The 14,217-nt window shown below is 35.1% G+C and overlaps 2 protein-coding genes and 1 pseudogene across 2 annotated transcripts; 1 reads left to right on the plus strand and 2 right to left on the minus strand.

Moving 5' to 3' along the window:
* The first annotated feature begins 2,860 nt into the window (after positions 1-2,860).
* Positions 2,861-6,368, plus strand: LOC145056739 (DNA glycosylase/AP lyase ROS1-like; annotated as a pseudogene).
* Positions 6,369-6,548: 180 nt separating this feature from the next.
* LOC145056748 (glucan endo-1,3-beta-glucosidase 14-like) lies at positions 6,549-11,500 on the minus strand. Its single transcript, XM_079004471.1, has 4 exons — positions 11,371-11,500; positions 7,327-8,162; positions 6,739-6,822; positions 6,549-6,686 (listed from the first exon to the last, which is right to left on the minus strand). Exons 1-4 carry the CDS (start codon positions 11,498-11,500, stop codon positions 6,549-6,551), a joined length of 1,188 nt encoding a protein of 395 aa, XP_078860597.1.
* Positions 11,501-12,189: 689 nt separating this feature from the next.
* LOC145056757 (uncharacterized) lies at positions 12,190-13,941 on the minus strand. Its single transcript, XM_079004478.1, has 5 exons — positions 13,854-13,941; positions 13,263-13,774; positions 12,957-13,164; positions 12,704-12,877; positions 12,190-12,371 (listed from the first exon to the last, which is right to left on the minus strand). The coding sequence occupies exons 1-5, from the start codon at positions 13,939-13,941 to the stop codon at positions 12,190-12,192; spliced, it is 1,164 nt and encodes a 387-aa protein (XP_078860604.1).
* Between the last annotated feature and the right edge of the window lie 276 nt (positions 13,942-14,217).

A 14,217-nucleotide genomic window follows, 5' to 3' on the forward strand; every position in this document is an offset into this window, starting at 1 on the left:
GACATTCCAACTTTTCAGGAGATTATGTCCTGGATTGGGAAGTGTTTCGCTATGAAGGACCTTAGAGAGGCTTCCTATATCCTAGGGACAAGGATATTGAGAGATACGCGTAATAGACTAATTGGACTTAGTCAGAGTACCTACTTGGACAAGGTGTTGAAAAGGTTCAACATGCAGAATTCCAAGAAAGGTGATTTACAGATCCAAAGCAATGCCAAACTGAGTAAGACTAAGAGCCCGAGTACAGAGGTTGAGATAGCTGAGATGATTCGATTACCATATGTTTCCACTGTTGGCTCGATCATGTATGTTATGACTTGTACCCGCCATGATGTGGCCTTTGCTTTGAGCGTGGTCAGCAGATATTAGGGGAACCCTAGTAAGGCTCATCGGAATGCGGTGAAGAACATTCTCAAGTACCCGCCGAGGACTAAGGATTGGGTCCTTACCCTTGGTGGGAGTGATGAACTAAGAGTAGTGAGGTATAGTGACACTAGCTTTCAGACTGATATGGATAATTTACGCTCTCATCCGGGCTGGGTCTTTACCATGAATGGAGGAGCAATTATTTGGAAAAGTTCCAAGCAGGAGACAGTAGCTGATTTGACGTGTGAATCAGAGTACATAGCAGTGAGTGAAGCGGTGAAGGAGGCGATATGGCCGAAGAACTTTATCAGAGACCTTGGAGTTGTACCAGCTATAAAGGAGCCTATGGAGATTTTATGTGACAACAATAGTGCGGTTGCCTTAGCCAAGGAACCGAGGGATCATGGCAGGTCCAGATACATTGACATAAAATATCACTTCATAAGACACAAGATAGAAGAAGGACTCCTCGTGGCTAAGAGGGTATCGTTAGAAGAGAACCCAACAGATCCCCTCACGAAGGGACCGCCAAGGGTTAGGCATTTGCAGCATGCGAGGAGCATCGGGCTGAAGGACGATATTAGTTTTACAAATTAGATGGATCTGAAAACTTGTAAAATGTAATTGACATTTGATGATTAAATAAAAGTTGTTGTTTATTGATAAGTAAGGTGTTCCTATTTTGTTTCAATCGTTTACTATTGTTTCAACTTTGCATATTTTGACTTCCAGAATAATAACTTTATTCAAACTCTCCACATTCAGTCATATGTTGGAAGTAGGTATGAATCAAGACTGTCATGAATTGGGCTTGTAGATGTCTAAGGTGTTAGACATAGCAAAAGTTGCTACAACATTCATGAGTGCTCATAATTTTTGAGTATTAGATTAAACCCACGCTCACTTGTATCACTTCATGGAATTTATCTTGAGTGATCGTGAGACGGTAATATCATATAAGTCTTCAAACCTAGAGGTATGAGTTGTTGACTATGAGTTGGTTGTGCATTGATTGTACGAAAACGCATCGGTAACTTGATGTTATAAAATGTGCCTTTATGTATGATTCAACAAGTAGTACAACAAGCATATGAGTCGAAGTTTATATGTTTCTTTTAGTCCTTGGAGGATTAAAAGCGATATCTAGGCCCCTCGATGATTTTGTTTTGACCTATGTGTCCGGCCCGGTCAGAACCAAATTGATGTGTTCAGTTTAGTTCTATGTCAAACAAATCGGAAATCGGGAAACAAACTGCTGGAAAATAAGTATGACGTTGTTCCATGTATTTATCCGACTGATATCTAGAACAGAGGATTATATGATCACTCATCTAAAATGGCACTTCATAGTTCAACAAAGTTTTAAGAGCTACGATTGTTGGTTAGTTCCTGAAGTCATACTTGCAACTATAGTTATCAGACTTATCCAAGTGGGAGACTGTTGGATAAGGTGTCTAAGTCCGTAACTATATTTGATATCACTACTAGAAAAACAGCCTTTTACGACTCGCAATGCGTGTCATAAAACGCTCAGACGAAACATAAATGCATGTCAAGGAAGGCCCTGTCATAACGAGAGACGACACACTTTTGCGCGTCGTCTGTTTACGACGTGCATTTATGACATGCATTTACGACGCACAGTTATGACATGCAATGCGTATCAAGGAAGGCCCTGTCATAAAGGAAGATGACACACATTTGCGTGTTGTAACCTTACGATGCGCGTGTTTATGACACACAATGCATATTAAGGAAACCCCTGTCATAAATGAAGATGACTGCATTTGCGTGTCATAAACTTCTTTACAATATGCATTTACAACGCATCTTTACAATACTCATTTACACATAATACAAAAATATGTAAACAATATATACCAAAACAATCAATTTCATAAAATAACATTATGTCAAAAAAATTGTAATACATTGATATTAAGGGGATCTAATTGTACATTGTTATTAAGAGGTTTTCCCTAACTATATAACCTAATACTACATTGCTATTAAGGGAATCCTTCTGCAATGTGCCAGACAAACTAAAAAGATATACACAAATATGATAAACATCAAATTCTAACTAAACAGAGTTGCATCTTGCCTTTCATAATTCTTTAAGACTAATGAACCCCTGCTCCGATAATTCTTATGACCTGATCAAAGAAAAGTCAAAAAATTAATATGCTAATATGATTACTAGAAGAATCAAACATGGAATGTTAGTTGTAAAAGACAAAATTACCCTTTTCTCCATCCAAAGAATATGGGACCGCACTTGAGATACGAAATTTGATCCATATGGTGTTCCGGGTTCCATTAAAACCTGCTCTGCATTGAAAATATTTGCATAAGTGTGTGTCGATAGCAGATAACTTTGTAATATTCAACCATTAAATGTAACAAAGTTAATGTTTTTTACTATACTTTATAGCTCGTTATATAAACAAGTATAGAAAAAAGTATAGAAAACATGAGAATTTAATCATAACAGATGGCAAACGATCCCAAACAAGGCGAGCATCATTTGGTTTGAGGTGATAATAAGAGGATCCAAAAGAAACAACAACCACACCAATGTAAAAGCATGTCCATCATGTCAGTCTATGGTTTAATTAGCCATCGTACATATTAACATCAGTATTTAGAAATGTCCAAAATACACATAGCCAAAAAAAGGAAAATGACAGAAATTTAATGACCTGTTCAGATAAGTTTATCCGAACAACAGAATGTCTGGAGAATTTTAAACACAATAAATTAAAAATCAAAAAGATACAATGCATAATAAGATACAGACAAGTAATAACATTCATATTCAAACATTTTGGCATAAATGCTTTGAACTAGGTTGACACAAATGTGGGGCGTATAGCTGTAAGACTCGGATGGGTACCCCTAAAACCACTTCCCGAGTCTCTTAAGTTACATCTTTCAGAATTGTAAGCACTAACTAAACCTTTTGTAAAACTGTTAATTAAAATTCAAAAAACTTTCTCATCTTGTTTAAAAAAAACTAATATTTAAATTTCTACACAAGTATCCAGTTTTGGAGACGATTCAGCAGTACCTATGGCCACGACTTTGCAAGCTTGACCAAAGAACTTTGTATGCCAACTGTTTTCATGCATTAATATTTAATAACTAATACTATTCCTATAAACATTAAAAAGTTAATTAATTAAAACTCTCTATTTATTCATAGGTATGAGTTACATTACCAGATGATTACATTTGGAAAGGGCATTTATGTCTTTTCCTCCACAGCCAAAGTTTTAATTATAATATTTAACTATAGTGCAAGGATAGGGTTACCAGAACCAGAGGGGAGTGTAGCAAGTATAACAGAAAACAAAACTGATCAAAAACTAATTGGAATGTCAGATCAACCTAATGAACAACAACAACAACTACCTGAAGTCCAAAATTGCAACCCTATTATTGATCAGCCTAATGAAAAATGAGTATTGTGAGAATAGTTTGTTAGAATGTAAGGGTAAAATGGTCATTTAGTCTCATTCAGATGGTTTATTCAATTTAGAAAAGAAACAGACGTCATTATTCATTCAACCACTTTACACATACATGACTTAATGGGGGGAAAAACAGGAACCACTAAGTGTCGCAAGCAAGAAGATTTAGAAAGTGGCAGAGGAATCAGATAGATACAAACACAGAGATTTATTGCATATATAACATTTTATTAAAGTTGAAAGCCAATATAGAAATAATATAACATACCCCTTGCCTAAATGCAATGCAAACTTCTCTTTCCATTTGTTTTTCATTTGGAGTAAGAAGCACCGGATACCTGACCTGACATTCCCAAAAAAAATAAAAAATAAAAACATTAAAAAGAAGCAAAGAATATGACTGTGGTCCATGTCCATCTATCACTTACTTCTTTGCCATATGCATTTCTCATAACTACACCATCAACAACAAGAGAATTCCTTGCCTCAGCATGTGCATATTCTAGACCAACAATATACACCTGTACCACAAATACAATCCATATGTCCTGAACAATTACACATGTAAATAAAATAAAATAAATTTTCAATCAGAATTTAATCAACCGTAACATCTGTTCCACCAGTTGGCATACATTCCTCATATATATAAGAGCCCTCACGTCTCACTCTTCTGACCTCTGGATGAAACTCACTTGATTCGTTGCCAACCTGAAAGACACCTCTTAATAGTTTAGTTCATAGTAATTATAAATTAAATACTTAATACACATAACAATTATAAAAACTCACTTTTCTAAACAATTCTTTCATACCACCCCCTGTTGCACTTGGGTAATATATCATTATGCTGTGATGATCACCTTTAAACAAGGAAAAACGGAAAATAAATAAATAAATTCAAATTCCAACCATACTTAGTTATGGACAATAAACGCACATTACTAGCAAACAGGGAAAGTTGGAGAAGGTGTATGAAAAGGATTGTGAGATATGCATACCATGAACAGGCTTCTATACAAAAGGCTTCCAAAATCGCTGCCCATGAATTTCAACAAAATCTTCTTCCTCAATAAAATACTCTAAATCTTGATATGGTTTGTCCTTATTTACTAATGCATATCTTGGAACTGGAATTCCATACATTTCCAGGCACTTGATGATGTTTAAAATGAAAACAGAAAAGAGAGAGAGAATCACCATTAGTAATTGGGTGTCGTGGTAGCAGGTGAACCTGTTAAAGAAGAAAAATAATTAGAGATGGATAAATTCCAATTAACTAGATCAAAAGCACAAAGAAAAAAAACATTTTAATTTAAGCATATTGGTCTTCAACAAACTCTAACTTAAACCCTTACAGAAATAATTACTAGTTACAAAACATTTTAGCTTAAACAGAAATTAAAAATGAACCCTAGCAACAAAACATATGAAATTTAGCTCTGTATACATTGCATAATTGTAATGAAGCTTTTCAAAAACTGTGAAGCTTTAAAAAAGGAAATACCTACTTAACCTTGAATTCTTTTAGTCAAGACTTAAATCTATTTCAGAAAAACAGAGTGTTGCAAAGGTTTAACATCAATTTGTGAAAAGATTTTTCAAGCTTTTGATAATCTGGAGGTGAAGAAACTGGAGAAACAGGAGCTAAAAAAGATTGGACACCTTCACCAATCATAAATTGTTCACCATAATAAATTGACTCCATTCTTTTTTTCTTTTCTGTAAGATACATTTCAGCCATATCTCTACCATCATCCATTAATTGCTCTATTTCATCTCTTACTTTTTGGACTCTTCAAGTTAATGCAACAAGTCTGCTTTTTAATCTTCTAACACGTTCCAAGTTTACTGTGCTGATTGTTGATGTGAGTTCATCTAACAATGGGTATGCTTTAGTTTCTAATTTTGCTACCTGATGAAGGAGTTAAATGAAATTGATAACTAAAGAAAAAAATGTTATTTTACAAAAGGTGTATTGAATATTGATCAAACCTATGTTTCTAGAAATGTGCAAGCAGCTTCAAAGGCAATTTCTAGAGCTTTAAACTCAAAGGGTAAATAATCTACTTCAGAAGCTACAACAATCCCTGTACCTAAACTTAAAAATGTCAGCCAACTAAGAACAGAACACCAAGTGTAAGAAAATATGAAAAGATGATGTTATTTTTAGCAGTTGTGTGATTTGTGAATTCTAATTGCCTTTTTTATATCGATTTTGAAGATTTGAGCTTCCAGATTCACATCCTCTTTTGGAAGGGGTAAGTGTAGTAATGTAGTAGTATATTATACCTTATGAAGAATATGAAATGCTCTTGATTTGATTTCTAATTCTTAACATATGTGTCATAAAGTATAGATGGACACGCAAGAGCCTGATGATCCTTGCTCATACCTTCTTGCAATTTGGACACCTGGTGAGTGGATGAAATGAAAAATGAGGGAATTAAATAAATGCTTTTGTGAAAGTAAAATGTTGATGAAATGAAGATGGATTGTACATCTGCAGGAGATTTATCAATGTCCTAAAAAACAACCCAAAGTCCATTAATGATAGCCTATAATTAGCCACAAAAACATCCATATTAGAGTTACACTACAGATAACTAATTAAGTATAAAAAACATGGTGGATCAGTCAACACTAAAGACACAACATTAATTGTGAATATTATTGACTAGAACGGATATCATTCTCTCAACTGTAAAACTAATGCTTCCTGTTTTCTGACTTGATGTTTGTGGAAATCAGTGAACCACTTTCGTTGAAGGTGAGCAAACTCTGCATATTCTTTTCCTTCTTCAATCTAATGAAGTTGTAGAACAAGAGGACGCCGAGTGACAATTCCTGCAAATAGATGTTAATCATATTTTATATCCAAAAAATTGAATCAGAAAACTTTGAAGATATAACAATTACCAGAACCACGAGGCAAAAAATCCTTTCCAACTACACTCTCCAACACAGATGATTTTCCAGAGCTCTAAAACCAATTTATGGAAAGTGATTAGAGTGAACTATGAAGTACATTTGCATGAATAAAAACTACTTACACAAATAGTTTTACACTTTCATCTAAATCAAGAAGTTAAATTTAGTTGTGTCAATAGATATGAACAGCCATTATTAGGGGTTAGAATTACTGATCACCGTGTTGAAATATGAAATAAAGATCAAAGACACACAAACACCATAAACTAAAATTAAGAACCTAAATGCTTGCATGAAGATTAAGTGAATTAAGTCATTGATCGGATGAAAGAACGCTGAAAATAAAAGAAATTACGATTGGCGATTAATATCGGCATATTTATACCTGACCACCGATGACTACAATTGTAGGCAAGGCGTCCTAGAGAGTAGGAAGAGAGGATGCTTCACTGAAGTCGCCTAGGGTTGTGTATGCTTTCTGTAGTTTGTTGACGGGATTAATTAGAGTGTCTATTAACAATTACAATCAATAAGATATGAGAGATTAATCAAATACGATTAGGTGATTAGCGATTTCAGAAATTGCAGATGTAGAGAAAGGCGAGTCTCTTTCTGAATTTGGTTTGTAAGGTGTACCTTTCTTCTTTAGTAGTCTTTTGGGTAAGTTGAGATTATACGTTCTCGCGTTACTCAACATAGCTTTGGCTTCATTCGCATCACCATTTGAAGCCCAATCGGTTTCCGTTACTATAACCTCCATTTTCTCAAATCCATCTTTTTCCAAAGTAGCGTAAGTGGCATCGATTTGTGCTTCGAACATGTTATCATAATGTAATTTCATTTTCGCATATTCTATTCCTGCATTATTTTTGAATTTTGCGTAATTGATGTGTTCGGGATCACTGATGTATGTGAGAAATGGATACGTGTTTATATAGAAATGGCACTTGATTTGGGAGAAAAACTCGAGGAGAGGTTTCATGTAAGGAGCTAGGGTTTCCTTAAACGCGCCGGCTGACGGAGGGAACGAACGAGCGAACGCACGGGCGGAATGTGGGCTTGAAACCTCAACATCGTCGTCTAGGTGGAAGGGGTTGAGAGCGGTGTGGATGTTTTTCATCGATGGTAACAGGACCTCCCAGAGTTCATGATTGCCACCGCCTAGAACCTCGTTTCTAACTACAATTCCACGAATACGGGTCCCTGTGCTTATATCTCTCAGGAATTTGTTTCCTAGCCCGATAATGATCTCGATTCCTAATCCTTTGAATGCTTTGAGAACTTCATGATCGGCGTCGTAGATTCTTGTTGTGCGAGAAAAGAGGAGCGGTGATGATGTTTGGGTGTTTTGGTATTGATCAGAGAGAAGAAGGATGGAAATCAAATGGCGGCCTTTCAAATTTTGGGATTTTCATTTCCCCCAAGCTGATCGGTGTCGTACATCCCTACAAGACACTCATTTTAACATAGGCGCCCTCCGCGTTTTTAGTTTTTTTTATTGGACACTAATTTTAGGGCATGCAAAAACGTGTGTCTTCTATCCTTCATTTTTTTAAACGGACATTATTTTAGGACACACAAAAAATGCGTATCGTAAATCACTGCATGTTATTGTTTGCGCGTCGTAAAAGGCTATTTTTCTAGTAGTGGTACTTGACCCGACCCGACATGGTCCATTTGGGTTGCACTTCACCGAAACAATTTGTATGGATAATCTTTTGTTTATGATTTATTAATATATTATAAGTTATAATATATTAATATGAAATTATATTATTTAATTAGTATTGATCAAGAATTAATTTGGAATTAATTTAGTGATCAAAAGAAACTAATTAAATATGGACTCTTATGTATATAGAATGAGCCAAAGTTCATTTAGGATGGGCTAAACTTGAATGGATAGTCCATGGAGTTTTTAACCCATGGTTCCTATGGAAATGAAAGGTCATGGGTATTAGGATTTACATGGATGTAACCCTGATCCACCATACTATATAAAGAGGTCTTTGGCACATGAAATGACACTAGTGTGTGTGAGAACAAGGGTGGGCGATTTCTAGTGTGCTTCATATTCTCTCAAAGTCTTCCAAGTTGTTTTGGTGATTTGTGATTCCACTTGAGGCATTCACATTATTGGTGCTAAGCTCTTGAAGCTCCAAGCAATCAACCACAAGCAAAGGTAAGTCATTCTTCTAGTTTTTATATTACGAGTACCCTATGATATGCTAGTTAGGATGAGAACCTTGGAAAAATCAAATTTGATATAATAGATAAAACATAGATCCAGGGTTTATAGGGTTGCATGTATACCATAGGATTGTTAGAATGCTCAAAACCCTTCATAATATACAAAGTTCAAGTAAAACTATCCACTTGGCAAGCAAACATGGTCGAAGGCACCAATGCTGGCCCTTTTGGATTGTTATCCTGGTTATCACATGATGATATGCTTAGTGACCTATTAGATATGTATCCTGGTATATAGAATGATGCTATGTTTAGCGACCAGTTAGGTTGGTATCCTTGTATATAGGATGATGCTATGATTAGTGATTTGTTAGATCGGTCTGACTGTTTGTACATGTTAGCATTTGTTATCTATGTGTTGATTATATGCTTAGGGGTGGGTTGAGGCGGTCCTACTTTGTGTTGTAGGACAACATACCCAGGGCGGACCGGATAGACTGAAGGCCCACGGGGGCGTACCAGTCAAGCTGAAGGCCTGGAGAACGGTCCAGACAGGCTGAAGGCCCGATAGGGCAGACGAGACATGCTGAAGGTTCTGAGAGTGGGCCAGAAAAACTGAAGGTCCGGTGAGGGCGGTCCAATCATACTGCAGACACTATATTCATGATGTTTGTTATGATATGGTTATGGCTTGTATGACGTTGGTATTTTGGAGGAACTCACTAAGCTTCAGGCTTACAGTTTTGGATTTTGTTTCAGGTACTTCGGATGATCGCGAGAAGGCGAAGGCTTGATCGTGCACCTCCTCACATTTTATGATTTTGATTTCCGGGATACTCTTATATGAAAATATTTTGAAAACATTTTGTGATAAATAATGGTTTTTGGATGCTTGAAAAAGTTTTAAATTTTCATGAATTTTATGGATGTTACAATCTATCTCTTTTGGTGGTAGGCTTACATTGGCTAGATTGATTCTTGGAAGCCTTCCACTCCTTTATTTTTTGATCTTTAAAGCTCCTATTTGCGTAGTTGATTTGCTTGAAAAAGACTTGCATAAGATTTTTGTGGGGTTCCAGTGAAGAGAATAATAAAATCCACTGGGTGACTTAGGATAAATTGATTGCCTTTAAGGAAGATGGTGGATTGGGTGTCGGTTCACTTAGGGAACTTAATATGGCTTTATTACCGAAATTGATATGGAGGCTTAAAATGAAACAAAAACAACAACTTATGATGATGTGTTATTAGAGGTATTCACAACCTGTATAGGAGACCCACCTCCAACCTAGCTAAAAAAATCTCTCGGTGGGGCCTAGAGAGATTATCAAATCCAAAAGCGATATCACTAACCGTGGTGTGGATGTTGGCTCCTTTTTTCTTGCAGGATCAGTAAAGAGGAAGATACTCTATTTTGGGAAGAAGACTAGACAAGTAATGGATCTCTGGAAGGGAAATTTATGTCCCTATATACGCTAGATAAACATAAGATATGTTGGGTTTCAGATAGAATCAAAGCCAATGGATCATTGTGGGATTGGAAAAGACAGTTGCACATCACAATGGAAAATTCAGAATTCCTTTAATTGCAACACATTTTTTGTTTTGTCCAAGTGAAAGATTGTGTTGATCGTTAGTGTCTTAAGATCTCTTCTAATGGCTCTTATCACGAGAATATCCTAAGATAAGTTTTAGACATGAATCATTCCAACCCCTCATCTGTAATTTGATATGGTTCAGTATCCATCTCATAAAGATCATTTGTTTCATGTGGAGATCACTTAGTGTTGAATTGCAAGTTCGCTTTGGATGTTTGGGTATGTATCTTGAACCGGTGCATATTTAATTCTTAGAATTTCACAAGGATTCAGGAGTAAACTGATTTTGTTGCAGAATGGGGTAATCGCCTGGAAAAAATATATATATTCCTTAACCATTGTTTACAGGGCAATCTGGTGCATTTGGAAATCACAAAACGAAAAGGTGTTCAACACGATTCCGTCTACTCCCTCAAAGACGATGGATAATGTTATTACATAATTTTTGATTGGATAAGATATAAAAGTAGTTTTAGAAAGTGTAACTGGGCAAGCTGGAATTATTGCCCTTTTAATATTTTGTAATTCTTTTTTTTTCCTGTTGTTTCCCTGAGCCTTGCTTGGTTTGGGCTTATTTCTCCGCACCAATTTTTTGTCACCTCATATGTTATGTCACTCTCCATATACACCATTTTAGCCAAGAAATTGTCACCATATCAAAATAATTTTCATGTCCTTTTTTTCAAGTTATGATTTTCTATTTCGTTTTTTATTTGTTTTTGTTAATTTTAAAAATAAATTACATAATTTATAAAAAAAATTATAAAACATAATATGAAAATAAATTACATAATCTTTTTTTTTCTAAATACACTGCTCGTCATCATCGTTAGCATCATAGATATGATCCGTCAAGTATTGTCGAAGTTGCTCGGGCTTTTGTGCGTCTTGAATATCAACGACTCTATACAAAGATTTTGCTGAACATGGTACAAACTGCATGTATCGGGGATCCGTTGACATATATTGCGCAATATTTCGTCATTTGTCTTCCACTACCATATTATGCATTATGATACATGTATACATAATATATCGTAGAGTTTTCATCTCATATGGACTTGTTGTATGTTCTACGATGTGCCACTTCGAACTCAAAAAGCATGTTCTACATCCTTACATGTTGCTTTATGTCTTCTCCTGAATTGTTTTTCTCTTCATTTCAGTGGCGGAGCCAGGGTCAAACTTAAGGGGTATCCCAATTTTTTTTTTGTGTAATATACAATAAGGAAAAAAACCGCAATTTCATTAGATATAAAGTTCAATTTCCATAACAAAATTACATTTTAAAGTTCACCTCTTCGATCTTTCATTTTACGAAAGCGAGTAATTACATTTTTAGTCTTAACATTCTCTAGTGCTTCTTTTTCTACACTACAAATCAAAGCACCGTTCATAAAATCGTCATCTATTCTATTACGCAAATCGGTCTTCAAGAACTTCATTGCAAAAAAACACCGTTCAACAGTTGCGGTTGCGACGGGCAAAACCAAAGCTAGTTTTAATAATCTATAAACCAAAGGAAAAGAGAGGTGCTTCCCGGTTTCCACCAACAAACGAGAGAGGTCTGCAATTCCCTTCAAGTTGAAAAATCTCTCATCATGGAGCAAAAAGTGATAATAGATATCAAGTTATCCATTAAGTTGCGCCCTTTCTGAATCGTCAAAATCGTTTTTGTATATCTCGCTTAGCTTTAACAAATTTGTTTGATCAAAACTAGAAAATGAGTCACAAGGACTCAATGCTGCCATGTTATCCATCAACTCTGTGCCAACTTCACTAAATCTATCCCCAAATTCTTGAATTTGCATATCTAAAATTGTGTTAAAAATCACAACTTCAAAATGATGTTGATTAGTCTTATTGGTCCTGTGCTTGCATGGGGTAACATAATATCCCGACATGTCCACAATTCCAATACTATGTTTTTCACAAAAAGCACATACCTTCTTCCAAATTTGTGGAAACCCATTATTTCTAAAAACTAGCAATGCTTTCTTTGTCCCTTTTACTAACGAATCTGCTTCCAAAATATTTTGATCTTTTTTTTAAGATGCTTTGACAAGGTATCCGTGAGACATAGAATTTCCAACATCAAGTGTAAAAGAAACACGAAATCAAGTGTCTTGAAATATGACAAAATACTCTTTGCTTGATTACGGTTAGATAAAGTAGACCCCTCCTCTTTTACATATTTAAGTACCGCAACAACTTCTGCAAACAAATTCATCAAACTTACAATTGTTCTAAAATGTGAACCCCATCTAGTATCTCCAGCTCGAACAAGATAAATCTCTTGATTCAACCCTTTTCCTGTTTCTGTTTCACCAATACCAATTTCAATTGCCACTCTTTCTTTTTGCATCTCTCGTATCATATTTTTTTCTCTTACAAGAACCACAAACGACAGTAACCACCAAAGCTAGTTGTTTAAAGAATTCATCAACATCATCATGTTTCTTTGCAACCGCCACAACCACTAATTGAAGTTGGTGTGCAAAACAATGTATATAATGTGTGGAACTGTTTTCATTTAAAATCAAAGATTTCAAACCGTTGAATGCACCACTCATATTACTTTCTCCATCATAACTTTGTCCCCTCACCTATATATTTAAAAAAATTAATAAAAAAACTATAAGAAATAAAAATAAACTAATATCGTATTAAAATTTAAAGGAATAAATATTTTATGATTTCTCACGTGAGTCATACTCAAGTTATTGTTGGAAAATACGGTATCAATGGCGGTTTTAAGAGTCAAAGAAGATGTATCCAACACGTGAACAATTCCAATCAATCTTTCCTTTACAATCCCTAGTCTATCAACATATCTCAAAACTATAGCCATTTGTTCTTTTTTGGAAACATCATTAGACTTATCAACTAAAATAGAAAACACATCTTTACCAATTTCATCACAAATAGACTTGATTATCTCTTTTGAAAAACAATCGACAATATATTTTTGAATCGTGAGAGAAGTCAATTTTTCATTTTTTGGAGCATTTTCTAGTGTAACTTTAAAAATCTTCTCATTATCTTCTCTAATCAAAGATAATACTTCAATGAAAAGTCCTTTATTATTAGGCTTTTCCGTCTCATCATGTCCACGAAATGGTAATGCATTTTTCAATAAAAATCTACAACTACAGATTGTAGCACGTAATCGAATTTCATAATTACTTTTCTCAAGTTCTGTTTGCTTATGCAAGACTTCACCAATAGATTGGTTTTTTTCTTAATAGCAAATCACACTTTTCTTGGGCCTTATGGTGATAACTTTGAATATTACCCATATGTTTCCGATATGAGCCTTTTTTACTCCAATTGTCAAAGCCTTCGGTTATAAATGCATCACTTCCACCTTGTTCCCCTACCATATCTCCAAACAAATAGCAACAAAAACAATATGCCTTCTTATTTTTTATGCTATACTCTAACCATGGAAAATCAGTAAACCATTGCGCAATAAAACGTCTTGGCTTATTACTAAATAATGTATATTCAAAACAATGTCCCTTTGGTTGACAATGTCCTTTAATCAAATATGTCCTCCTTATTTCATCCCTTTGATTAGGATTATAAGATGTAATCTTTGGCCTGTCCCCCGGGTTCGAAGGAAGATCATTCAACTCAAAAGATTGTGTCGCTTTTGG

Source organism: Lactuca serriola, chromosome 1, assembly GCF_051521515.1.
Source record: "Lactuca serriola cultivar US96UC23 chromosome 1, Lser_US96UC23_V15, whole genome shotgun sequence".
Classification (NCBI taxonomy): domain Eukaryota; kingdom Viridiplantae; phylum Streptophyta; class Magnoliopsida; order Asterales; family Asteraceae; genus Lactuca; species Lactuca serriola.